We start from the raw sequence: 26054 nt of genomic DNA, 5'->3' as shown, positions 1-26054 counted from the left end.
CCTAGTATAACAAAATTTTGTACATAACTACGGGTGACAAAGTGTATTATTTGTTTTTAGTATCAAAAAGATTAGAGATGTCCGATAATATCGGCAGTCCGATATTATCGGCCGATAAATGCTTTAAATTGTAATATCAGAAATTATCGGTATCGGTTTCAAAAATATTTATCAGTATCAGTTTCAAAAAGTAAAATGTATGACTTTTTAAAACGCAGCTGTGTACACGGACGTAGGGAGAAGTACAGAGCGCCAATAAACCTTAAAAGGCACTGTCTTTGCGTGCCGGTCCAGTCACATAATATCTACGGCTTTTCACACACACAAGTGAATACATGCATACTTGGTCAACATCCATACAGGCCACACTGAGGGTAGCCGTATAAACAACTTTAACACTGTTACAAATATGCGCCACACTGTGAATCCACACCAAACAAGAAAGACAAACACATTTCAGGAGAACATCCGCACCGTAACACAACATAAACACAACAGAACAAATACCCAGAACCCCTTGCAGCACCTAACTCTTCTGGGACGCTACAATATACACCCCCCGCCCCCCCCCCCCCCCAACCTCCTCATGCTCTCTCAGGGAGAGCATGTCCCAAATTCCAAGCTGCTGTTTTGAGGCATGTTAAAAAAAATAATGCACTTTGTGACTTCAATAATAAATATGGCAGTGCCATGTTGGCATTTTTTTCCATAACTTGAGTTGATTAATTTTGGAAAACCTTGTTACATTGTTTAATGCATCCAGCGGGGCATCACAAAAAAATTAGGCATTATAATGTGTTAATTCCACGACTGTATGTATCGGTTGATATCGGAATCGGTAATTAAGAGTTGGACAATATCGGAATATCTGATACCGGCAGAAAAGCCATTATCGGACATCACTAAAAAAGATGTATTCATTCTTTTTTTGTGTGTATTTCAACAATATGTTGCGAGCTGCAGCCCGCAATTGGCCCGAGGGTCACACTTTGCTTTAAAAAATGTTGCCCCATGGATGTGTGTGTGTAAATGCAATCATGCCACCGCCTGGCCCAGAGGTTTGTGCCGAGAGGGGGGGTTGCCAGACTTGGGCAGAGATCACATGACCCAAGGGTGTTGGACGTTGGGTATAAAATGGGCCTAAGCGTGTTACGATTGGCTCGCTGTGAGTACGTCACGCATGCTGCTGATGCTTCGTCTGAAGCTTTCGGTCTGTGGCATGGCCGCCATCGGCAGCATCGCGTGGCCTCTTGACACGCATCATTAGCGGCGACGTAAAAGTCTTAACACCGATCTTTTACGAGGACCCTTCCTGCATCCACTAATGACGTCCCAGTCCATCCATAAATTTGTCGCCTGTGCCACTTTGAGGAGTTCGACATGGCGGCCGGAGATGAAAGCGCTCAAAGGGCAGGCGGCCGAGACGCGGCGGCGAGGGGTGAGGACACGAGTGAGTCAAGGGGAGGAAGCGCCTGTGTTAGTCCTCGCTAACAGTCGTCCTCATGTTAGCATCTACAAACCCAGTTTCCATATGAGTTGGGAAATTGTGTTAGATGTAAATATAAATGGAATACAGTGATTTGCAAATCCTTTTCAACCCATATTCAATTGAATGCACTACAAAGACAAGATATTTGATGTTAAAACTCATAAACTTTATTTTTTTTTTGCAAATAATAATTAACTTAGAATTTCATGGCTGCAACACATGCCAAAGTAGTTGGGAAAGGGCATGTTCACCACTGTGTTACATGGCCTTTCCTTTTAACAACACCCTGTAAACGTTTGGGAACTGAGGAGACACATTTTTGAAGCTTCTCAGGTGGAATTCTTTCCCATTCTTGCTTGATGTACAGCTTAAGTTGTTCAACAGTCCGGGGGTCTCTGTTGTGGTATTTTAGGCTTCATAATGCGCCACACATTTTCAATGGGAGACAGGTCTGGACTACAGGCAGGCCAGTCTAGTACCTGCACTCTTTTACTATGAAGCCACGTTGATGTAACACGTGGCTTGGCATTGTCTTGCTGAAATAAGCAGGGGCGTCCATGGTAACGTTGCTTGGATGACAACATACAGTTATGTTCATAATAATAGCAGTGTGTTTAAAAAGCTGTGTAAACCTCAAAATTCTTCAAATAAATTGTATTTTAATGAACACAAATGCATTGGAGAGACTGCACATTCAATTTCAAAGCCAGAAAATTGGAAAAAAGTAATTCAATTTGACAATATTTTACAGAAAGTCAAGAAATATAAAACAAAAAAATAGCAGTGTTGACATCTTTCTTTATAAAACTCAAATGTACTGTATAAACTAAGAAAGGCTTGCAGATTCAACTTTCCTTAGAGTTATTAACTATAATTTAGTTGCATAACCTCGGTTTCTGATAACTGCTTCACATCTGTGGCACATGGAGTCGACAGGTATTGCAGCCCAGGACAATTGTACTACGTTCCACAATTCCTCTGCATTTTTTGGTTTTGCCTCATGAACAGAATTCTTTATGTCAGCCCACAAGTTTTCAATGGGATTAAGGTTCAGGGATTGTGCTGGCCACTCCATTACTTGAACTCTGTTTGTCTGGAACCATGATTTTACTTGCTTGCTGGTGTGTTTGGGGTCATTGTCTTGTTGAAATACCCATTTCAAGGGCATTTCCTCTTCAGAATACGGCAACATGACTTCTTCCAGTATTCTGATGTACTAAAACTGATCCATGATCCCTGGTATGCGATAAATAGGACCAACACCATAGTACGAGAAACATCCCCATATCATGATGCTTGCACCACCATGCTTCACCGTCTTCACTGTGTACTGGGGCTTGAATTCAGTGTTTGCAGGACGTCTGACAAACTGTCTGTGGCCCTTAGACCCAAAAAGAACAATCTTACTCTCATCAGTCCCCAAATTTTAGGCCATTTCTTTTTAGGCCAGTCAATGTGTTTTTTGGCAAATTGTAACCGCTTCAGCACACGTCTTTTTTTTTTAAACAATGGGACTTTGCGGGGGTTTATTGCTGCTAGCTTGGCTTCACATAGACGTGGTCTGATTGTTACAGTACTCACAGGCCATCTTAGATCTTCTTTGATCGTCCTGGAGCTGATCATTGGCTGAGCCTTTGCCATTTTGGTTATTCTCCGATCCATTTCAATAGTCGTTTTTCTTTTTGTTCCTCGTCTTTTTGGTTTTGGCTGCCATTTTAAAGTGTTTGATATCATTTTAGCTAAACAGCCTATAATTTTCTGCACTTCCTTATAGGTTTTCCCCTCTTTTATTAAATTCTTAATCAAAGAACACTCTTCTTCTGAACAGTGTCTTCAACGACCCATTTTACACTGTTTTTCCAAGGACAAATGCACAGCCAGCATATGCAGCGTCAGTTGCCTTGATCCTAAAATAAGGGCCACTTGTTTAACATATTTTTTTTTACACATAATCAATGATGTCACTTATGGAACGCAGCACTGCTATTTTTTTGAACACGACCCTTTCAGTAAATGATTCAGTTTCACAGAATCAGCAGCATGCACATCATTCCTGTTGGGTCTGTTGGTTTTCTATACCTTTACTAAACCTTCTAGAAACTTACTTGCAGTGTAGAAGTTGAAATTCTAACAAAAACAGTGATTTATCTTGCTAGTGATGTGGGACTGCTATTATCTTGCTCCAAAACCTGTATGTACCTTTCAGCATTAATGGCGCCTTCACAGATGTGTAAGTTACCCATGTCTTGGGCACTAATACACCCCCATACCATCACAGATGCTGGCTTTTCAACTTTGCGCCTATAACAATCCGGATGGTTCTTTTCCTCTTTGGTCCGGAGGACACGACGTCCACAGTTTCCAAAAACAATTTGAAATGTGGACTCGTCAGACCACAGAACACTTTTCCACTTTGTATCAGTCCATCTTAGATGAGCTCAGGCCCAGCGAAGCCGACGGCGTTTCTGGGTGTTGTTGATAAACGGTTTTCGCCTTGCATAGGAGAGTTTTAACTTGCACTTACAGATGTAGCGACCAACTGTAGTTACTGACAGTGGGTTTCTGAAGTGTTCCTGAGCCCATGTGGTGATATCCTTTACACACTGATGTCGCTTGTTGATGCAGTACCGCCTGAGGGATCGAAGGTCACGGGCTTAGCTGCAGTGATTCTGAACCCTTTGATGATATTACGGACCGTAGATGGTGAAATCCCTAAATTCCTTGCAATAGCTGGTTGAGAAAGGTTTTTCTTAAACTGTTCAACAATTTGCTCACGCATTTGTTGACAAAGTGGTGACCCTCGCCCCATCCTTGTTTGTGAATGACTGAGCATTTCATGGAATCTACTTTTATACCCAATCATGGCATCCACCTGTTCCCAATTTGCCTGTTCACCTGTGGGATGTTCCAAATAAGTGTTTGATGAGCATTCCTCAACTTTATCAGTATTTATTGCCACCTTTCCCAACTTCTTTGTCACGTGTTGCTGGCATCAAATTCTAAAGTTAATGATTATTTGCAACAAAAAAAAAGTTTATTAGTTTGAACATCAAATGTTGTCTTTGTAGCATATTCAACTGAATATGGGTTGAAAATGATTTGCAAATCATCGTATTCCGTTAATATTTACATCTAACACAATTTCCCAACTCATATGGAAACGGGGTTTGTACTTCAAGAAGACTTTTTTTCCCTCCATGTAGCATCTCAACTCCTCCAGGACGTCAGCTCTGATGATCTTATACACTGCTTTTGTTAATTATGCAGCAGCACAGTGCACTATCCCCTCCTGCGGCCTCAAGTTGTACACACAAAACATTACTATGCGCAGAAAATAAACTGCGGCGGTGGCGGCGACACCCGATGGAAGAGATCCCGGCACTCGTGACGACGCATGCGAAAATGTCACGCTGCGTGTCTCCTCAGCCGTCTATTCCCTTTTCCAATCTATCGAGTCTGTTTCGCAAACGCCACACTCAACCTCCTCGCGGTGCGACGCGCGGGGGAAGCAGGGAGCCGGCGTTCGGGGAGACCACTGGTGAATGAGGAGGGGCGGGTACAAAGCTTGGGAGCTAAAAAGGAGCTGGATGACATTTATGTTGGGTTTTATGAAATACAGTACATTTGGAATTCAGAACACATTCCTGAAGTCTATAAGAAGATGTGCTGAATGTTCCATCAAAGACAATTCTGTCATTCAAACATCATCTAAGTACAGTATGAGTCTGTGTGTGTGTGTGTGTGTGTGTGTGTGTGTGTGTGTTAGGGGGTTGAACAAACATGTGCACAGCTGCGCAGCGTAGCAGAGCCAATTATTAGAAGTAAAGGAGGTCGATAACCAATTTTTTAAGCTGATATTGATTTGTAGTAAAAGGTATTTAAAAATGAATAGTATATGTCAGTAAACAGCTGGACACGGCTTTAAAGGGGAACTGCATTTTTGGGGGGAATTTTGCCTATCGTTCACAATTAATTATGAAAGACAAGAACACATGTTATTTTTAGGATTTTAAAGATGATAAAAAAAACGCTTGAAAGATGCGGCTAATGTGACCTCCAAAGCCTCTAAAACAACTTCAAAACCCTCCATTAACGTTTTATATACACACTGCAAGTATTATATCATGTAGTATTAGACACCTTCATAACAATATGCAATATGTTTATATACGTACACACTGTAAGTATACTGTATATATAATGTAGTAACAGACACCTTCATAACAATATGTGATATGTTTTATATACACACTGCAAGTATATATATAATGTAGTAACAGACACCTTCATAACAATATGTAATATGTTTTATACACACACTGTAAGTATATATATAATGTAGTAACAGACACCTTCATAACAATATGTAATATGTTTTATATACACACTATAAGTATATATATAATGTAACAGACACAATCTTAACAATAAGTAGTATGTACAATATTTACCTCATTTTGATCATTTTAACCAATGATTTTGTCAGTGCATTATTTTTCCGTTTCTATAGCAGCACAAGTCTGACTTCTTGCAAGAAATGTGTCTTCCTACTTCCGGAAACAAAAGGTGTGTGTGTTGTAATCATGACAGACTTGGTACCAGACAATGAAGATGACTATTTTTGGACAACTGAGGATTTGCAACCTTATAATTTTGAAGGTGAATATACCGAGAATGAATTGCTGCTTCTAGAAGCCAGCACCAAGGAAGAGTGAGACATTGGAGCAGATGAAAACCAAGAGAGTGAGGTCGGCATGATTTTGACGCTGTAAAAGTGGAACTTGAAGCCAAGTTATGCCGACATACAGTAAATGGCGCGCTTACCCAAAATAAACTGGAAACTTCCCCGGCCAGCTGCACCAAACTAACAACTATCCATCGAGTGAGTCACTATACTGTTGATCATGATACACGCAGCACATCATGTGTGTTACTACAACTACATAAACTATCTTGCAAGCTGCATACGAACAAAATATGAAATATTACTCTACAAATACTGTAATATGATTGTCCATGTTTTTCAGTCAGTACAGATTGTTGTTCTATAGCAGTGTGTTGTGCATTACAAACTCAAACACGCTGACGTAGAAGCCAGCTTGTCTCTTTCTCTGTAGCGAACTTTTACGGCTAATGCCAAAGTGTTACTACGCTAGAAAAACAGTTCCTCAGTGTTCGCTCTTACAATAACAATGTCCCTACAGTTTGGTTATCATACAGGTTACGGAACGTAAATGAAGTATTGTTGACGGTTTTTGAATGCTTTTTCAAAGTGATTTAGAGGTAGAATTTGTTGCTCCCATTAGCTGCATTGCTAGCCACCAAGAACGAACCGATTTTTACATGTTAAAAAGCAAAAAAAAAAAAAAAACATCTTCTTGTCTCTAATCTCTTTAAGATGTTTAACATTCTACTCAATCACCATTTTTCAGCAGTTTATGGATTTAATACATTGTAAGGTTTCCTCGTCAGAAACCCTGAACTATTGCGAACGTTTATATAAAAATAATTCTGGGCTCCTTGACGTAGATTATAGTTGAGACATTTTCCAACCCGGCTTACATAATTTCTTCCTGGATGCTACAGGAAGCGTGTGAGCTGCTGCCTGCACTTTTTTACCCATCCATCCAGCCATCCATTTTGTACCGCTTATTTACTTTGGGGTCGCTGGAGCCTATCTCAGCTACAATCGGGCGGAAGGCGGGGTACACCCTGGACAAGTCGCCACCTCATGGCAGGGCCAACACAGATAGACAGACAACATTCACACTCACATTCACACACTAGGGCCAATTTAGTGTTGTACATGTTAAATTTGATATAACGTGGTCTGATGTATTGCATAGTTCTATAAAACGTAATGGTGCCATGTAGACCGAATTTTTGCCCGTTTTTTAAATTTTTTTCACCAGAGTCAACGGCGGCGTTTTACACCAAATTATTGACGATCAATGTTATCATAGAAAAGAAAGTGCCCGAAAGTGATAAAAAGCGGCAGAAACTGAATGTTGCAGCTATGAAACCAGCAGAGAACGCTGTCTTACAAGTGGAATTACTCATGATTTACCAGCAGGACGATGCTTAGACAAGACGTGATATTGTGTAACTTCATGCTTTGCAAGTAAAACACTGTACAATATGCCTGTAATTGTTTCTTAATATGTAAACCTGAATTTACAATGTGTTTAACAGTGAGAGGCATTTTATAGGGATTAAAGGATCACATTATTATGAATGTGTTTATTATTCCTGTTTATTAGTCATACAAATAGCAGGTGTATTGTGCACATTCGTAACATATATTGTCATATAATTAACGTGATCGACAGAGAGAGCAGAATTGTACGTGCGACAAAAATGACATTGCATAAAACATTGATCAGTAAAATAAGGTTGAGTGATTCCCATATATTCATTTTTTTGTGGCTGCCACCATAAATTAATTAAGACCTCCATTACCAGATATTGCGCTAACTGTTAAAAATCCTCCATTTGTTTATACAAACATTGCAAACATTTTACTTTAAAACTTCCATTTCTGGTTTTGCTTACGTTAACGATTAGTAGTTTTCTTTCGGTGCAGAAGTCAAGGCTAATGGGAACTTACTGAGGCTCTAAGAGATTGTTTTGATTAGATCTTTGGTATCATCAGAAGTGGGTAGAAAAGTCGAAAACTCTACTTAAGAGTACTGTACTTTCGAGTAATATGACTCAAGTAAAAGTAGTCATCAAAATAATTAAATATTCATTGGAAAAACTACTCTGTGCAAGAGAAATAGAGCAAAAGAAACAGAGTAGAGTGAAAGAGAGAGAGACCCTACAACACAGCATAGACTACAAATGATGAACATTCTACAGTCATTTATGACGTCATAACAACAGGATTAATGCTAGCATATAAGCAACTAAAACAAAAATAACATCTTCAGTTTACCGCCACATGTTTTCTCTACTGGGAAGTGGAATTGTCAGACAGAAATATGAACATTTCTACTGACGGATGATATAAATGCTATTTTTCATAGTGTGCAAGTAAACATTATAGAGTTGTGCGGCAGCGTCTGACGTCATGTCACTTTTAACAGCGTGGAACTGACAGTGCGCCGGATTATAAAGCAAATTAAAGGGGTCATATTATGTTGTTGTTTTTTCTACATTCAAAACACCTACTTGTGATCTACATTTTTTGGTCAAAATGTTGCATACATTATGTTTTACAGACCGCTTAAAGCCACTTCCTGACAGTCTCTTCAGGATGCGCCGTTTTGTGGGCGGTCTATTTACATGTCTCCACTTTGACACCATCTTCTATCCGTCATCATTGTTGCACCGGTAGTTTTTAGTACTTCCATAGCGAGTCTACTGACAGATATAAGTTGGAATGGTACGCTACTTTATATTAGAAATGGCAACAGCGGAGGATGAATGCCCCATAACAAGAGGAGAGAGAAAAATAAGGAGCCTACAGACTATGACTATGGAATACAGAGGCGGATGCACGCACATTTTCGGGACTTATGCAGATCTCAATACAAAACTGCAGGTACCAATAGGTATTAAAAGTTGGTTTCGTATAATAGGTCAAATAAATTCCATTTTGGGGTCCTTAGACACCATAATAATACCCGTATACAGTATGTCTGACAATGGTAGCCGCAATGCCCCGACAAACCATCAAGTGGTGCGGCTTTGTAGCTTGCCAAAGTCGTACTAAAACACTTTGACAGATTTTTGAGCTCTGTGTGTAATGTTCTATATTCTCAATAAAACATCAAAGTCCTGGTGTTGCTTGCCTACCTTTACTTGCTAGCATCATTTATTGAACAGGCATCAACCTGCAGTCCACACGTATATCTTATGTGTGACTGCCATCTACTGGTCACACTTATTACACCATGGACACATAAAATTGCTTTGAGGTCGGTAAGGACAACCAGAATTAATACGTACATTAGTTATAAGGCGCGCTGTCAATTTTTGAGAAAATGAAAGGATGATTTTAAATGTGCTTTATAGTCCGAAAAGTACAGTAATATACAGAAATGTAGTGTTGGGATCGCAACTCAATGTAAGAGAGTGAAAGTAGTGCTAAACTCAATAAGCAAGGCATCCCCGAATACTTTATGTTGTGCTCTTGAGGTGGAGGGCTAATAGGGCTATAATAGTAGGGGGTGTCCTGGGCATGACGTTAAAGTGCATCTGGCAGTGGAGGCTCCTCTATGGGGTCTTGGGGCACTAGTTGGTTAACCCCTTTACTACTGTTAACCCAGGTGGCCCTTGGCAAAGGCCTAGTACATGACTGCCCCCTAGCCAGGGTTACGGTGAAGACCTCAACGGCGGAAAACGGTAGATTTAAGAACTACCACAACGGCTGTAATGGCGGAAGAAGTATGCAGCAGAAGAAAAAGGGTCCCCAGTCGTCTTGGACTCCGTGCCACTGGACCCTGACCCGATTCTGTCAAGGATCGTGTAGTGACTGTCTGTGCACCAGTCTCCCCACGTTAAACAAAGTAACGCACAGGCATCCTCCATAAAGGGATACACCCCTACCAGAAGGATTGTCATACTCGTTCGAGTGACCGCCGATGATGATGATGATATGAATAGTAGGGGAAAACCAAGCACAGTGGGCGGAGCTAGTAAACTCACATGTTGACTGGACAAGTAAAAAATTAAGTTGGCAATGGAATTCCAACCTGACCTTGACTGCAACAAATATTTAATTAAAAGTGAACAACAAAAACACTTCTTACTGAGGGTCTCCAGCGTAGCTGAGCTGAGCAGGTCGTATCCCGAAATGAACGATGACGGGGAAGGTGATGACGTCTGGGTTGAACTGCTCCCGGTCCAGCTGGTCGATTCGCACCGAGCTCGGTTTCTAGGGAGCAAGATCACAAGGCTAGGTGAGCGTGTCAAGAGTGTAAACAAGCTCGTCGACGACGTGATGGCATTCAATCTGCCACACGGGAAGCTAACAGGCCGGGCGGGCGGCCCGCTAGCGGCACGTGTGGATGCTTTTATATGGGAGGATTATGGAGCCCTCGGCCGACTCCCGGAGCGTAAACAGCCTGCTTGGACCTTTAGTGGGATCAAACGGGGGGACCGGAGCATACGGTGCGATGAGCTCAGGTGGCAGATGGCTGGAGGCCGCCGCTCACCTTGACATTCGCTGTGTTTTTGCATCACCGCCCGCATACAGAGCATGAGCGTCCATCTTTGAGTTTAGCCTTTAAAGCTGACCAGCTGAGGAGTTTGGTTTTGTTGCTGACACAAACATATTGTCGTCGCTAATTCTTGGGAAGCACGCTGCTCCTTGAATGCAGCACAGCTGAGTGCGGGGCGGCGACATTTGTGTCCTCGCTCGTCCGAACTGGTAATGTTGCTAATAATCACTAGCAATTGATTGGCAGCCTCCAGGTTACCTTGAGCAGCCAAAGTCGGTACAATTTCTGCTTAATGAGTGTGCACATGCATAATAGTCAATAACAGGCTGTTGGTATTTCTGCATGCAGGACAATCATGGCAAGATCTAACATTGAAATATTGTTTTTTATTTTGTTGAATTAGCCACAAAACTTTGATGTATTTGTCAGAGAGTAATGAGGTTTTTTGCCTTCCAGATCATACCTTTTGGAGAAAATACACTACAGTCTCTCCAGGAATATGTGATGTTGCAATCGCACTAATTTACACAAATTCAATCAATCCTCGCGAATTATGCGACTTTATGCAATTGTTCCCGTCCATTTTGGCCAATCAACATCATTTTCACCAATAACATTTGTCTCTAAGCGGAGCTCAAACGCACACATCAACTGTCTAATTAAAACCTGTGTTTGTTTCTTGTGTAGTTGAAGCAGGAACAAGAGTGTAACAATAAATCTACTCTTTATCGATCAAACGGCACAATTGCCGTCCTCCTGCGGAGCTTAGACCTACTTCCTGTTTCTGTCTACGACGCTAAGCCTTCTGGGTAACGTAGCGTATCAAGTTGTACTTACAAGTTTATATGTATTTGTTAAGCCTTTAGGAACATACTTATATATTTTTAAATGGGCAACATTTACATGACAGCTATGTTGAAGTATGATGATAATCTTTCATCATCTCTCTTTAAAAACAAAAATGATCGTGCTAAAGTAAATGTGTTGGAACATAAATTCATGTTTAAGATGGACAAACACTTTTCAAACGTACAACATACACAGAGAATGTCTGCGACTGGTGGGACAACAGCGAACAATATGGAAGCCTTTGTTGAAGTTTCTTTCGGTGATTATACTTAATTCTAACTATTATTAGTTATAACTAACTAAAACACTACAGTCATTTGACAATGAGCTCTGAGTATGTCCATGTACTGCCATCTAGTATCTACTTTTAAGTCTGTGTTTTATAAAACAAGCAAAACATCAATACAGTAATTGCTTTCCAATTTTTGTTTAGATTATCACCATCCTATGCTTTTTGAGGTTAAGGTTCAAAGGAACACTTAAAACATTGGTAACAAATTCATCAAATCACTACAAATGTATTTGATAAAACCCAACACCAAGAATAGACATTTGAAAGGCAATTTAAAATAAATAAAGAATAGTGAACAACAGGCTGAATAAGTGTACGTTATATGAGGCATAAATAACCAACTGAGAAGGTGCCTGGTATGTCAACGTAACATATTATGGTAAGAGTCATTCAAATAACTATAACATATAGAACATGCTATACGTTTACCAAACAATCTGTCACTCCTAATCACTACATCCCATGAAATCTTATACGTCTAGTCTCTTACGTGAATGAGCTATTTTTGATATTTTACGGTAATGTGTTAATAATTTCACACATAAGTCGCTCCTTAGTATAAGTCGCACCCCCAGCCAAACTATGAAAAAAACTGCGACTTACAGTCCGAAAAATACGGTAGTTACAATTTCAACATAGCAGTGATTAAAAATCCCTCATTGACATTATCATTAGATATTTATAAAAAATAAAATAAATGAACAATAGTGTCACAGAGGCTTACACTTGCATCGCATCTCATAAGCTTGACAACACACTGTGTCCAATATTTTCACGAAGATAAAATATGTCCTCTTTTTGGTTCATTTAATAGTTGAAACAAATTTACATTATTGCAATCAGTTGATAAAACATTGTCCTTTACAATTATAAAAGCTTTTTACAAAAATCTACTACTCTGCTTGCATGTCAGCAGACTGGGGTAGATCCTGCTGAAATCCTATGTATTGAATGAATAGAGAATCGTTTTGAATCGGGAAAACATTGTTTTTGAATCGAGAATCGTGTTGAATTAAAAAAAAAAAAAGATTTTGAATCGAATCGTGACCCCAAGAATCGATATTGAATCGAATCGTGAGACACCCAAAGATTCACAGCCCTAATAAATATAGCATCGGTCTGTCATTGTTTATGTAAGGTCTACCAAAAATTGGACAATGAAACAAGAAATGAAGAGAATAAAGCAGTAAGCTTGAGCATGGTGTACTTTACATATCAATGTTAAAAGTGTTGACTGCGATACATGCAGCACTGATGTCTTCATAGAGACTCGGAGAGTGAGTGTACTCGGCTGATTTTTATCTTGAGTAGAGTGCTGGGATAAAACCCCCACCTATCTGACAACCCTGGCAGCGACTATCCAGAGCTGCCACGGGGGGGGTGGGGTGGGGGGGTGACTCAATAAGTCACCCTCGCCAAAGGTTGTTCGTATGCGGCGCTTTTAGCTAGCGATGACAGCGCGTCACCTTCACCCGGGCACAATTACTGTACATCCCCCTCAAAGCCCGGCCCGACACGGAGGTGAGCCCACGTCGCGGTGACATTAAAGCAGGGAGGGGGGCCGGGGGGGGGCAAACGCCCTTGGGGATAATAGGTGAGCACGCCGGTGTCACAGGCTAACAGGACAAGAGGTGCACCGGGTTGCAGGAAGGGGGCGGTGGACGCCCTTGGACCGACAACACCTCCTCCTGTCCTGACAAAGAAAAAAAAAAAGGAGGTCTAAGGCCTCACTCACCGAGCCCGGGTTGGTGACGATCATGCCCTTGCACTCCTCCGCATACTTCTGCCACTCCAGCTCCTCCCACTGCAGCATGTCGGCAATCTCCTCCTCGGGGACCAGAGGTTTGCTGCTGCGCAGGAGGTAGAGCAGCACCTGGTGCATGGACAACACCTCCTTGCCCCCGTCTGCACAAAAACACATTTGAGCTTAATAAAATGATCCTTCACATAAATAAATGGGTTGTACTTGTATAGCGCTTTTCTACCTTCAAGGTACTCAAAGCGCTTTGACAGTATTTCCACATTCACCCATTCACACACACATTCACACATTGATGGAGGGAGCTGCCATGCAAGGCGCTACCAGCACCCATCAGGAGCAAGGGTGAAGTGTCTTGCCCAAGGACACAACGGACGTGACTAGGATGGTAGCCAGCAACCCTCCGATTGCTGGCACGGCCACTCTACCAACTTTGCCACGCCGTCCCCATAAAAAAAGCCCTACAGCAAGTTTGTGTGGGTGTGTCAACATTAGGGGTGTGGGTGGTCTGCTATCATTGCTGCTCGGTCAAGGCCTGACATAAAAAAAACACTTCCTGTCACTACCTGATGCCCACCCCCTTCATTAAAATAAATTTTCTGACTTTTGACGTCATCTCATCTTGAGTGTTTTAACATAAGAGCAGTCTCTCTGGCTAATTGTTATGCTTTAAGTTGCAAGCAAAAATGTGTTGCAAGCATCCCGCTAGGGATGTATACCAAGTACCGTATTTTTCGGACTATAAGTCGCAGTTTTTTTTCATAGTTTGGCCCGGGGTGCGACTTATACTCAGGAGCGACTTATGTGTGAAATTATTAACACATTACCGTAAAATATCAAATAATATTATTTAGCTCATTCACGTAAGAGACTAGACGTATAAGATTTCATGGGATTTAGCGATTAGGAGTGACAGATTGTTTGGTAAACGTATAGCATGTTCTATGTGTTATAGTTATTTGAATGACTCTTACCATATGTTACGTTAACATACCAGGCACGTTCTCAGTTGGTTATTTATGCCTCATATAACATACACTTATTCAGCCTGTTGTTCACTATTCTTTATTTATTTTAAATTGCCTTTCAAATGTCTATTCTTGGTGTTGGGTTTTATCAAATAAATTTCCCCAAAAAATGCGACATACTCCAGTGCGACTTATATATGTTTTTTTCCTTATTTATTATGCATTTTCGGCCGGTGCGACTTATACTCCGGAGCGACTTATACTCCAAAAAATACGGTAAGTACGGGTATTTTTTGGTACCGGTTCTTAATTGGGTCAGTCTAGGACAGGGGTCGGCAACCCAAAATGTTGAAAGAGCCATAATGAACCAAAAATAAAACATACAAATCTGACTGGAGCCGCAAAAAATTAAAAGCCTTATACAAGTGTTATAATAAAGGCAACACATGATGTGTCTATATTAGCCTACTATCAAAATGACTATGTATCGCAGGCTGACGCAAATTTTCATTGACAGAAATGTTGAAATGTAATGATTATTCCACACATTATTACAACATTGGAAAACATTAGAAAAATGGAGGCTTCTCAGAGGATGAGATAACTCCTGGAAATTACTGGCTTAAAATAGCCATTTTTTTAAAAGCTCCAGGGAGTTGCTGTGGCGGCTTTAGAGCCACGGGTTGCCGACCCCCGGTCTAGGCGGACTGTTAAGATACTGGACAAATGATATGGCTATCTGTATTTTTTATTTTTTTTACCCAACTGACCGCCATATTAATGACATGCTGTCACATTCACTGCACGCATACAAAACTACACAGATATGAACTGACAATCACCTTGTATTAATCACAAATGAGGAAGCAACACAACCTTATTTCCTCCACAAAAGTCACTTAAGTTACGCACGCTAATAAGAATTAGTGTCAGTTTGAAGTCAACGCGCTTTACTCATGACCTCGGCTATCGCGCTTAATCAACGGTCCTCCTAGCGATCCAGTAATCAACAGAGCAATGTTAACACACTCAAAAAAGTAAAAAAATTGAAGTAATATAAAAATCCAAAAACTTGCTCTGAAGCAAGATAGCATCTGCTGACAGGTCTTTAGTCACCGTTACTCCTTCACGCCGCGGCATCAAAACACACCTTTCTTAATTAAATGCATACCCACCTTACAGGCTAATTGATTGTATTGATTTATATGATTAATTTGATGTATCATGTAAACCAGAGGTCCCCAACCACCGGGGCGCGGCCCGGTACCGGTCCGCGCAAGAAATTTAAAAAATAAAAAATAAAAAAATAAAAATAAAAAGTTTTTTTTTACTTAGTTAAATCAACATAAAAAACACAATATATACATATTGTGTATGTGTATGTAAATATAGATCAATACAGTCTGCAGGGATACAGTCCGTAAGCACACATGATTTTTCTTTATGGAAAAAAAACAAACAAACAAACAAAAAAAAAATCCCCCACCCCCCCACCGGTCCGTGGGACGAATTTTCAAGCGTTGACCGGTCCCCAGCTCCAAAAAGGTTGGGGACCACTGATGTAAACAGTTTCCGCTCTGTATATCATTTGCCATTCATAAATATTATTTCCAGCCATGTGTAATTGGAATGGAAACACAATGATGGATGTGTGTGCTCTTTACAAGATGATACAACAACTGCACACACAGTTGACTTGTTTCAGACTTGAAAAGAAGGGGGTTGATAAAAGACTTCCCGTGTTACATGATGTTGGTGGTGTACAAACTTTTGTGCCAATAAAATGTGTGTTTCTCATTTTTATTTACAGCAATTACATATAGTACCGATGAACACCGGTATCCATAAGGAATATCGATAATATCTAATCCCATTATTTGGTGTAGCAAATGTCACGGTGAAGCCCGTAAGATCCACACCTGGTCTAACTTATAGCATCAGCTTATAGCTAGAGATGGACGTAACTTTGTTTTTCAACCATGTGAAGGAAAAAAAGTGCCTGAGAAGGACAGTGCTGCGAAGAGGAAGTGGATGATATTCATTGAATGAAAAAAATAAATCATCAAAAACACGGCCGAGTGTGTGGCGCAGCGCTGCTAGTCTGCGCCATATGAAACAGGATGAGTCGAACGCCAGCTAAGGCAATGAAATAATATCTAAACGGCAGACATGTATCCATTAAAATATGGAAGCTGCTGATGCTGTGTTTGTTGGAAAGCAGCTGAAAAGAGACTGTAGAAGTCCCAGGTAAATGCTGTACATCATTATGACTTTACGTCACAAAACGACTGTAGTTGTTAGTAGTACATTCCATTACATTTGTATACAATATTAATTCTGTAAGTTTATTTTGCTTTTTAAAAAGCATGTTAGGGAGGTAGACATTGTACTGTTTTGGGTAACAAAACACCAATTAGATTGATTTCAATTAATTTTAATGGGAGACGTTGATTTGAGATACACGTGTTTTGACTTAAGAGCTGTGTCACAATAACAATCAAGCTTGTAAGTTGCGGTACTACTGTAATTGCAACACATACTATTTATGCGATTACTAACTACAGTACTTGTGTTCAAAACCATATTTCCTGTAGGAAATTGTCCGTTTTAGCATCAAAGGGTCACTAACATAAAAACCTGTTGCAATGTTTTAAGTAACATTCTTAACTGCTCACTGTCCCAGTACGGCGATGGATGTACTACAATTTCACACCATAATAAGTTCCTGTTCTATGGTTGTCATCACTTATTTTTGGATAAAATAACTCGTGTAAATATGCAAGTATAAGTAGGGGCGAAAGGAACATGTCTCCCCCCCCGTTGAGGTCACATGTTTTTACAAGGTTTTGTGCCATTATTCCTGTCAGTGCTGACAGATCAACAAGGCCGGCCGTCATTACTAGTCGTCCTTGATGCTGCAGCCACGTAAAATAGGTTTTTACACTTTGCCGCTGCATTGTTCAGTTATATGCCGTGCGAGAAGCAAAGTGCCGGTGAAGGTTGCCGTTCTTCAGGAAAAACATTCAGCAACAGATCACACAAAAGAGGTAAAAGTAGACAAATGCAAAGGCAAGCTATGGGGTCAAGCAGAGGGGCTTTAACAAACACTCATGCAACATTGATTGACCTCCATTTACAGTGTTTGCACACGGACATGCACACTGAGCTTGCACTACTGGAAATGCATTAGGACACTAATAGATGCATGCACGCACACACACACACACACGTGGCCTCCAACACCATGCACTGGACCATTTTAGTGATTTTGTAAAAAAAAGGAAAAAAGAAAACAAAAGGCATATATGTGTATGAGTGGCCAGCAGCTAAATGGGGGAGCAGAGGGAGCGAAATTGTTTATTGATGGAAAGCTGGTAGGCGGCTATGCTGCCATAACGACCATGCTGGGGAGAGTATGGCAGTGCAGCAGCGCCATCTAGTGTGACAAAGAGGAAATGCTCGCTTCCCAAGAACATGCAAGGAGAAGCAATCTTTCAACTCGCGCACGTCCACATTCGCACATCAATATGATTACTGTACTACTGTACTCTATGTACACTAGGAATTCTAACAGTGTAGTGCTGTCTCCAATCCATTACTGTCATTGTGCACTTACAGGTAAAACAAAAACATTTGAATACCCTGCAAAGGTTCATTTATACCACAAATTATATCTACAAAGTGAAAATAATATGACATAGGTTCTTAACATGCAACTCAAGATATGTCAAGCATTCTTTTGATATAATTGATGGTTATGGCTTACAGCTTTCGAAAACCTAGAATTGAAAAACTGTAAACCATGATCATAAAAATTACAACAAATAAGAGCTTGACATATTTCACTTTGTATGTAATACGTTTATATCCATGGTTTCTGCAGGTATCAGCAAGTCTAATTTATTGCTTTGTAATGCTTTTTTAATGCCACTTAAAGTACATTTAAAGGTCTACTGAAATGATTTTTTTAAATTTAAACGGGGATAGCAGATCCATTCTATGTGTCATACTTGATAATTTCGCGATATTGCCATATTTTTGCTGAAAAGATTTAGTAGAGAACATCGACGAAAAAGTTTGCAACTTTTGGTCGCTGATAAAAAAAGCCTTGCCTGTACCGGAAGTAGCGTGACGTCACAGGTTGAAGGGCTGGATGAGGAACGTGAGAGTGAAGGACTAGAGTGCAGTGCAGGACATATCTTTTTTCGCTATGACCGTAACTTAGGTAAAAGGGCTCATTGGATTCCACACTTTTTCCTTTTTCTATTGTGGATCACGGATTTGTATTTTAAACCACCTCGGATACTATAACCTAACCTAACCTATCCCATAACCCCAAAGGGTCGTTGGGGCACCACAGACGATCTGTTGACCAGCTCTCTCCATCCCTCTCTGTCCTCAGCAGCTCTCATTACCTCGGTGAGTTTCAGGTGAGTCCATTCTCCGATGTTATCTTCCCATCTTTTCTTTTGTCTCCCTCGTCTCCTGCCACCGCCTTGCAGGATTGTTTTTGCAAGGCCTGAGGATCTGGTGATGTGTCCGTACCACCTCAGTTTCCGCTTTATGACCGTGGTGAGCAGGTCATCATGTGGGCCGATGGCTTGGCTGATCTTTTGCCGGACTTCTTCGTTTGTGACATGTTGGGTGTAGGAGATACCCATGAGTCTTCTGTAGCATCTCATCTCCATGTTCTGAATTCTTTTCTGCAGCTCTGCTGTAAGGGTCCATGTTTCACAGGCGTAAAGGAAGATCGACATTACAAGTGAGCGCTGTAATGTGATGTGATGCCAGACTGATGTTTGTGTCTTTCCATATGGGTTTGAGTTTTGCCAGGGCAGCAGTTGTTTGAGCACTTCTGGCAAGGACTTCCCGTTTGGATCCTTCATCGGACACGATTGCACCGTGTCCAGTGCCTGTCCATTGACTTTGATGTCTGAGCGGATGCCATTTTTGTTGTTGGTCATCATTTTAGTCTTTTCAGCATGGATTTCCATTCCGTAGGCTCGGGAGGTGGTATCAAGCCTTTCAACTAGACTGGCAAGTTCTCTTTCTTCTCCAGCTAGCCCATCGAGATCATCTGCAAAACGGAGGTTGGTGATTGGTCTGCCTCCAATGCTGACAGTTCCTTCATGATCGGCTAGGGCATCCGTCATGATACGCTCCAGAAAGATGTTGAAGAGAATGGGAGAGAGAAGGCATCATTGGCGCACTCCAATTGTTGTCCTGAACCAGTCTCCGATAGCGCCGTTGTAGAGAACTGCGCTGGTAGCTTTATTGTACAGATGTTGAATGACTCTGACAAGGTTAGGACTGATGTTGTATCCTCTTGAAAATGAGAGTCGAGAACGCGAAATGGACATTCACAGTGACTTTTATCTCCACGACAATACATCGGTGAAGCACTTTAGCTACGGAGCTAACGTGTTAGCATCATGCTTAAATGCAGATAGAAACAAAAGAAATAAGCCCCTGATTGGAAGGATAGACAGAAGATCAACAATACTACTATCAGGAGACACCAAAGCAAACACTGGACCTGTAATTACACGGTTAATGCTGTGCCGCCTGTCGAAGCCTAGCAATGCTGTTGCTAATGACGCCATTGAAGCTAACTTAGCTACGGGACCTCGTCAGAGCTATGATAAAAACATTACCGCTCCACCTACGCCAGCCCTCATCTGCTCATCAACACCCGTGCTCACCTGTGTTCCAGCGATCGACGGCGCGACGAAGGACTTCACCCGATTATCGATGCGGTCGGCGGCTAGCGTCGGATAGTGCGTCTGCTATCCTACTCAAAGTCCTCCTGGTTGTGTTGCTGCAGCCAGCCGCTAATACACCGATCCCACCTACAGCTTTCTTCTTTGCGGTCTCCTTTGTTCATTAAACAAATTGCAAAAGATTTACCAACACAGATGTCCAGAATACTGTGGAATTTTGCGATGAAAACAGAGCTGTTTGTATTGTGATACAATGTGTTCGAATACTTCCGTTTCAACCATTGACGTCACGCGCATACGTCATCATACATAGACGTTTTCAACCGGAAGTTCCCCGGGAAATTTTAAATTGCACTTTATAAGTTAACCCGGCTGTATTGGCATGTGTTGCAATGTTAAGATTTCATCATTGATATATAAAGTATCAGACTGCGTGGTCGGTAGTAGTGGGTTTCAGTAGGCCTTTAACGCCCATGTCCTACTGCAAATAGTTATTAAATATAGTCAGAAGCTTACGATGATCCTTATAGACACATTATTAAGCATTCGACATTGCTAATCTTGAATAGTTGAACAGTTTACATTAGCTGGTACTCTCTAGCAGCCTACTATGCTACTGTATTTTATTGCTGGTCATTAAGGTGGTACTTGGAAAGACAATTGTTTTCTGAGGTGGTACTTGGTAAAAAAAAGGTTTGAGAAACATCCATCCATCCATCCATTTTCTACCGCTTGTCCCTTTCGGGGTCATGGGGGGCGCTGGAGCTTATCTCAGCTGCATTCGGGCGGACGGCGGGGTACACCCTGGACAAGTCGCCACCTCATCACAGGGCCAACACAGATAGACAGACAACATTCATACTCACATTCACAAACTAGGGACAATTTAGTGTTGCCAATCAACCTATCCCCAGGTGCATGTCTTTGGAGGTGGGAGGAAGCCGGAGTACCCGGAGGGAACCCACGCAGTCACGGGGAAAACATACAAACTCCACACAGAAAGATCCCGAGCCCGGGATTGAACTCAGGCCTTCGTATTGTGAGGCACATGCACTAACGCCTGTACTACAGTGCTGCCCTGGTTCGAGAAACATTGCTCTAGAAAATTAGAATTGGCTCACAAGACTGTTTAAAGTGAATGTTTCAATTCACTTTTATTGATTTTATGCAGCAGAAGTTGCTTAGTTAGTCACGCCAAAGAAACTTAACTTCTGCCTGCCTTTAATTGCCGACTTGTGATTAGCTAATAGCGTGTGTGATTTCACCACATTTATGCCAATTGAGCAAAGTTTGGAGGTTTTGTTTGCACACGCTGCATACAGAACGCCTCAGGGTTTACCATCGACAGGCTTTAATCAGCGTTCACTAATGATGACAAAGAAAACAAAAAGTTCTTGAAAACTCCCCACATCCTAAAATACATTATAAAAGACCATATCACCACATTAAAAAAATTTTAATTATGTTTTTGCTTATTTGTTCTATTTTTTTTAATGTTTCTTTTGTGTATTCCTTCCTTAGGGTATTTTTGTTTTAATTTCTAAATTACTGTTTGAAAATTATAGCGAAAAATAATTTCTGTGTACATAATTTTGATTGGTCAGCTATTATATCTTGTGACATCTTCGCTAAGATCAGCAATGTGCACATTACAAGTGACCGTTGTATTAAAATGATTACCGTATTTATCGGACTATAAGTCGCAGTTTTTTTCATAGTTTGGCCGGAGGTGCGACTTATACTCAGGAGCGACTTATGTGTGAAATTATTAACACATTACCGTAAAACATCAAATAATATTATTTAGCTCATTCACGTAAGAGACTAGACGTATAAGATTTAGGAGTGACAGATTGTTTGGTAAACGTATAGCATGTTCTATATGTTAGTTATTTGAATGACTCTTACCATAATATGTTACGTTAACATACCAGGCACATTCTCAGTTGGTTATTTATGCCTCATATAACGTACACTTATTCAGCCTGTTGTTCACTATTCTTTATTTCTTTTAAATTGCCTTTCAAATGTCTATTCTTGGTGTTGGGTTTCATCAAATAAATTTCCCCAAAAAATGCGACTTATACTCCAGTGCGACTTATATATGTTTTTTTCCTTCTTTATTATGCATTTTCGGCCGGTGCGACTTATACTCCGGAGCGACTTATACTCCGAAAAATACGGTAATGACTTTTAATGCTTTTTAAGGACCAGCGGAACACCTGTTATCACATATTAGTTTCACATTTGAAGTTGAATTGCTGAAATGAATGGACTTTTACACAATATAAAAAAAAATTTTAGTATCACCTGTATGGGAAACAGGAATGGTGGTATTAATCTCTTTCCACTCAAGTGTGTCCCTTCACCTCCGTAATGTAGCCAAGATGGCGTTGAGTGAAGGTTGCTGGGATCATCACTGCACTCAGGATTGAGGGCGAGCGACGGCGATTGTAGCGCCATGGCAGAGGCCAAACTTAATTTAGTTTTTGTATACAGTTATTGCATCGTGTTAATGTATATTTTATGTCGTTGTGTGCGCAAACTGTGTGGTTATTGGAATTGTTTGTCGTCTGTTTATCAATCTAATAATATTTTAAATTTTTTTTACAAGTTGTCCATTTATTTACATGATTTTTACTTTGTTTTAGTAAATTATTTGTGGGGAATTTATTTTGAGTCGACAGTGCATAATAATGAATGTACAATACATTAAGGGAAATATGCCTAATTTATCACAGTGCTAGTTTCCGTCAGAGGAAAGCCCATATCAGTGTTTCCCACACATTCATTTATTTGCCCGCCACGAAAGAATTACTTCCGCCACAAATTAAAAAATAAATAAATAAATAAATACTTTTTTTTTTTTAAATTTTAAATATATATTTTTTATTTTTTTTTGTCCTGTCCAGCTTCTCAGGCAAATCATATAGTTGATGTAGATGCCCATATCGGCTGTTCAGATTTACTTTACAAAAGAGAAGTGTAGGATACTTCTCTTGTTGCCTTATTTGCATTTGACTTTATTAAATGTATTTATATTAGAAACACAACATGTGTATATAACAAAGGGTGCAAAGTCTGCAGGCAGTAGGAAACACATGGTTAAGTGTAGGGAGTAAAACTGATGGCAGTCTAAAGTCCAAGATTTTTGGAGCTCTTTGTTCAGTGGATAAGATGTTTGATGAAGCTCTGTGTATATCTACCAACACTACTGTTTTCTGTTTATTTGTTACTGACTGTGGCAGGACACCTCTGCCTCTGTTTCACTTTATGTTGCTGGTAAATAATATGGTTGTAGTAGTAGGCTAAAGTTAAATTATTTAGTATGCACTAATTAAAGGGGCAGAGCTTTGAGACATTTTAGCTTTTATATTTTATAAGATATATAAGATTTTATATATATATATATATATATATATATATATATATATATATATATATATATATATATATTGAAAGATAAGGGACGGCGTGGCGAAGTTGGTAGAGTGGCCGTGCCAGCAATCGGAGGGTTGCTGGTTACTGGGGTTCAATCCCCACCTTTTACCATCCTAGACACGCCGTTGTGTCCTTGGGCAAGACACTTCACCCTTGCTCCTGATGGCTGCTGGTTAGCGCCTTGCATGGCAGCTCCCACCATCAGTGTGTGAATGTGTGTGTGAATGGGTGAATGTGGAAATACTGTCAAAGCGCTTTGAGTACCTTGAAGGTAGAAAAGCGCTACACAAGTATAACCCATTTATCATTTATTTATTTATTTATATATTTTTTGTAAGAACCACAATTAATAAATATATTTCAGTTAATAACTTATTGTTCAAATCTGTATATAAATATGTACATAAAGTGTTGTAATTATATTGTAAAATGGATGGATGGATGGATGGATGGATGGACGTTTAAAAGAAAACTGTTATTATTAATTAGTAAGTATACATTTTTTGAGCCTTTTTAGAGAAAATCAAATCATTGTAGTAAATTATGCAAATTACTCGATGTCATGGTGACCACGCCCATAGCCACGCCCCCACCGCCACAGGTATCTTGGCAGTTTATGGGAAACACTGCATATGATGCACTAAACAGGATAGATAAACCCAATACAATAAAAGTATTAGACTATTGAAAAAACAAGGCAGAATCAGGTAGTAAAATCTCTGTACTTTAGCGTTGTTTGCATTTATTACTTTGTTTGTGTCCTGTCCAGCTACTCAGGCTTACTCAGGCTAATCATATTGTTGATGTAGATGATCATATTTGCTGTACAGATTTACTTTAGAAAAGAGAAGTGCAGGATACTTCCTTTGTTGCCTTACTTGTATTTGACTTTATTAAATGGATTTATATTATTATTTGGTGCATCCGGACCAAAGCAGGAGGGGACAGAAAGAGAAAAAAGCAAAGACAAAGGGGGAAATTGCGGGGACAGGAGGGGGATAAGACAGAAAGACAACAACAACAAAACAATATCAGCAAATACGATATGTACAAATATGATACAAAAAGTGATAGCAAAGAAGCAGTGAGTGAAATAAATAACACAGAAACGACAATGGACATTATTGTACTACACATGGAGCATTACAAATACCAATATAAATAGCACTATTGATAATGAATAATAACAATAATTACCTATAATTAGTATCAACAATGCAATAGTTTCAAATGTAACAATACAAATATGTAATGATAACTTCAATTACAAAATAAAGCAGATAAAGTCCTCTCCAAGGTTTCTCATAGTCATTCACATTGACGTCCCACTGGGGTGAGTTTTTCCTTGCCCGTATGTGGGCTCTGTACCGAGGATGTCGTTCTGGCTTGTGCAGCCCTTTGAGACACTTGTGATTTAGGGCTATATAAATAAACATTGATTGATTGATTGATTGATTGATAAATGGAGAGGAAGAAAGGGAAATTAACTGTATTAACCTTGTAGATTGTTATAGTGAGAATACGTCGAGCTTTGTCGGTGTGCCATGTGTTACCCAGTTTCCCCTAGGGGAACAACGTTAATTTATGTTTGATGAAACCTGATTATATGCATGAGTGTAGGCATGCATATGAGCTTGTATATGTACAGTCTGTGTATATGTATGTTTGTACAGTGAATGTGCGTGTGGATGTGTGTACCGTGAGTGTGTAGGTACAGTATGTACTGTATTTGTGCGTAGGTTAGGGCTGGGTGATATATCGAGTTTGTAAGATAGATTGATATATTTTTAAACAAGGTATGAATTAAGAAAATATCGTAATATCGATATAATTTATTTCACGTTAAAATGACCAAACACCGCTTATTTGTTGCGTTACTTGTTCTCCCCCGCTTCCCACTCCCTCTCGACACTCCATGGGCTACTAAACTCCTCCCCTTCCTCCTTCCAAGACGTGCTTGCATGTATAAAAACATCCATGATTGGTTGGTTGTTTACTATGATGAGTCACGATTGGTTGAGATTAGGGCAAAACATTAGGTACAAGCCAATCAAAGGCAAGATAGGGCAAGTCATGGAACCAGGAAGGGAAATCACAACAGACATCCCAAATGACGACGAGAGAGTCGTAGAAGAGAAAAGGGAATATTCAAGGGGGCCATTTATATATTAAAAAACCAGTGGAAGATGGCAGAGGGATTCTCTTCTTTAGATTTTTCTTTTAGCGATGTAGACGACATCCAGGAAACACACAATGCGTAAACTTGGCCACATTTGGACAAATGTATGAGTCTGGATAAAACATTTTTTAATGTGAGTTGTTTACCATGTAAGCCCAAATCAAAACTGTTCTCGAGTTGCCAAGCTGGGCAT

General features: G+C 40.2%; 1 protein-coding gene across 1 annotated transcript in view; it reads right to left on the bottom strand.

The window, feature by feature from the left end:
• drosha (drosha ribonuclease III) overlaps window positions 1–26054 on the bottom strand; it is a 263319-nt gene that overhangs the window by 214998 nt on the left and 22267 nt on the right. Inside the window, 2 exon segments of the mRNA XM_062020897.1 lie at window positions 10243–10367; window positions 13530–13699. Coding sequence (XP_061876881.1) covers window positions 10243–10367; window positions 13530–13699 — 295 coding nt within the window.

Source organism: Entelurus aequoreus, linkage group LG15 (genome assembly GCF_033978785.1).
Source record: "Entelurus aequoreus isolate RoL-2023_Sb linkage group LG15, RoL_Eaeq_v1.1, whole genome shotgun sequence".
In the NCBI taxonomy this organism is placed as follows: Eukaryota; Metazoa; Chordata; class Actinopteri; order Syngnathiformes; family Syngnathidae; genus Entelurus; species Entelurus aequoreus.
Note: the sequence above shows the minus strand (reverse complement) of the source record. Positions and strands in the feature narration are given on the sequence as shown.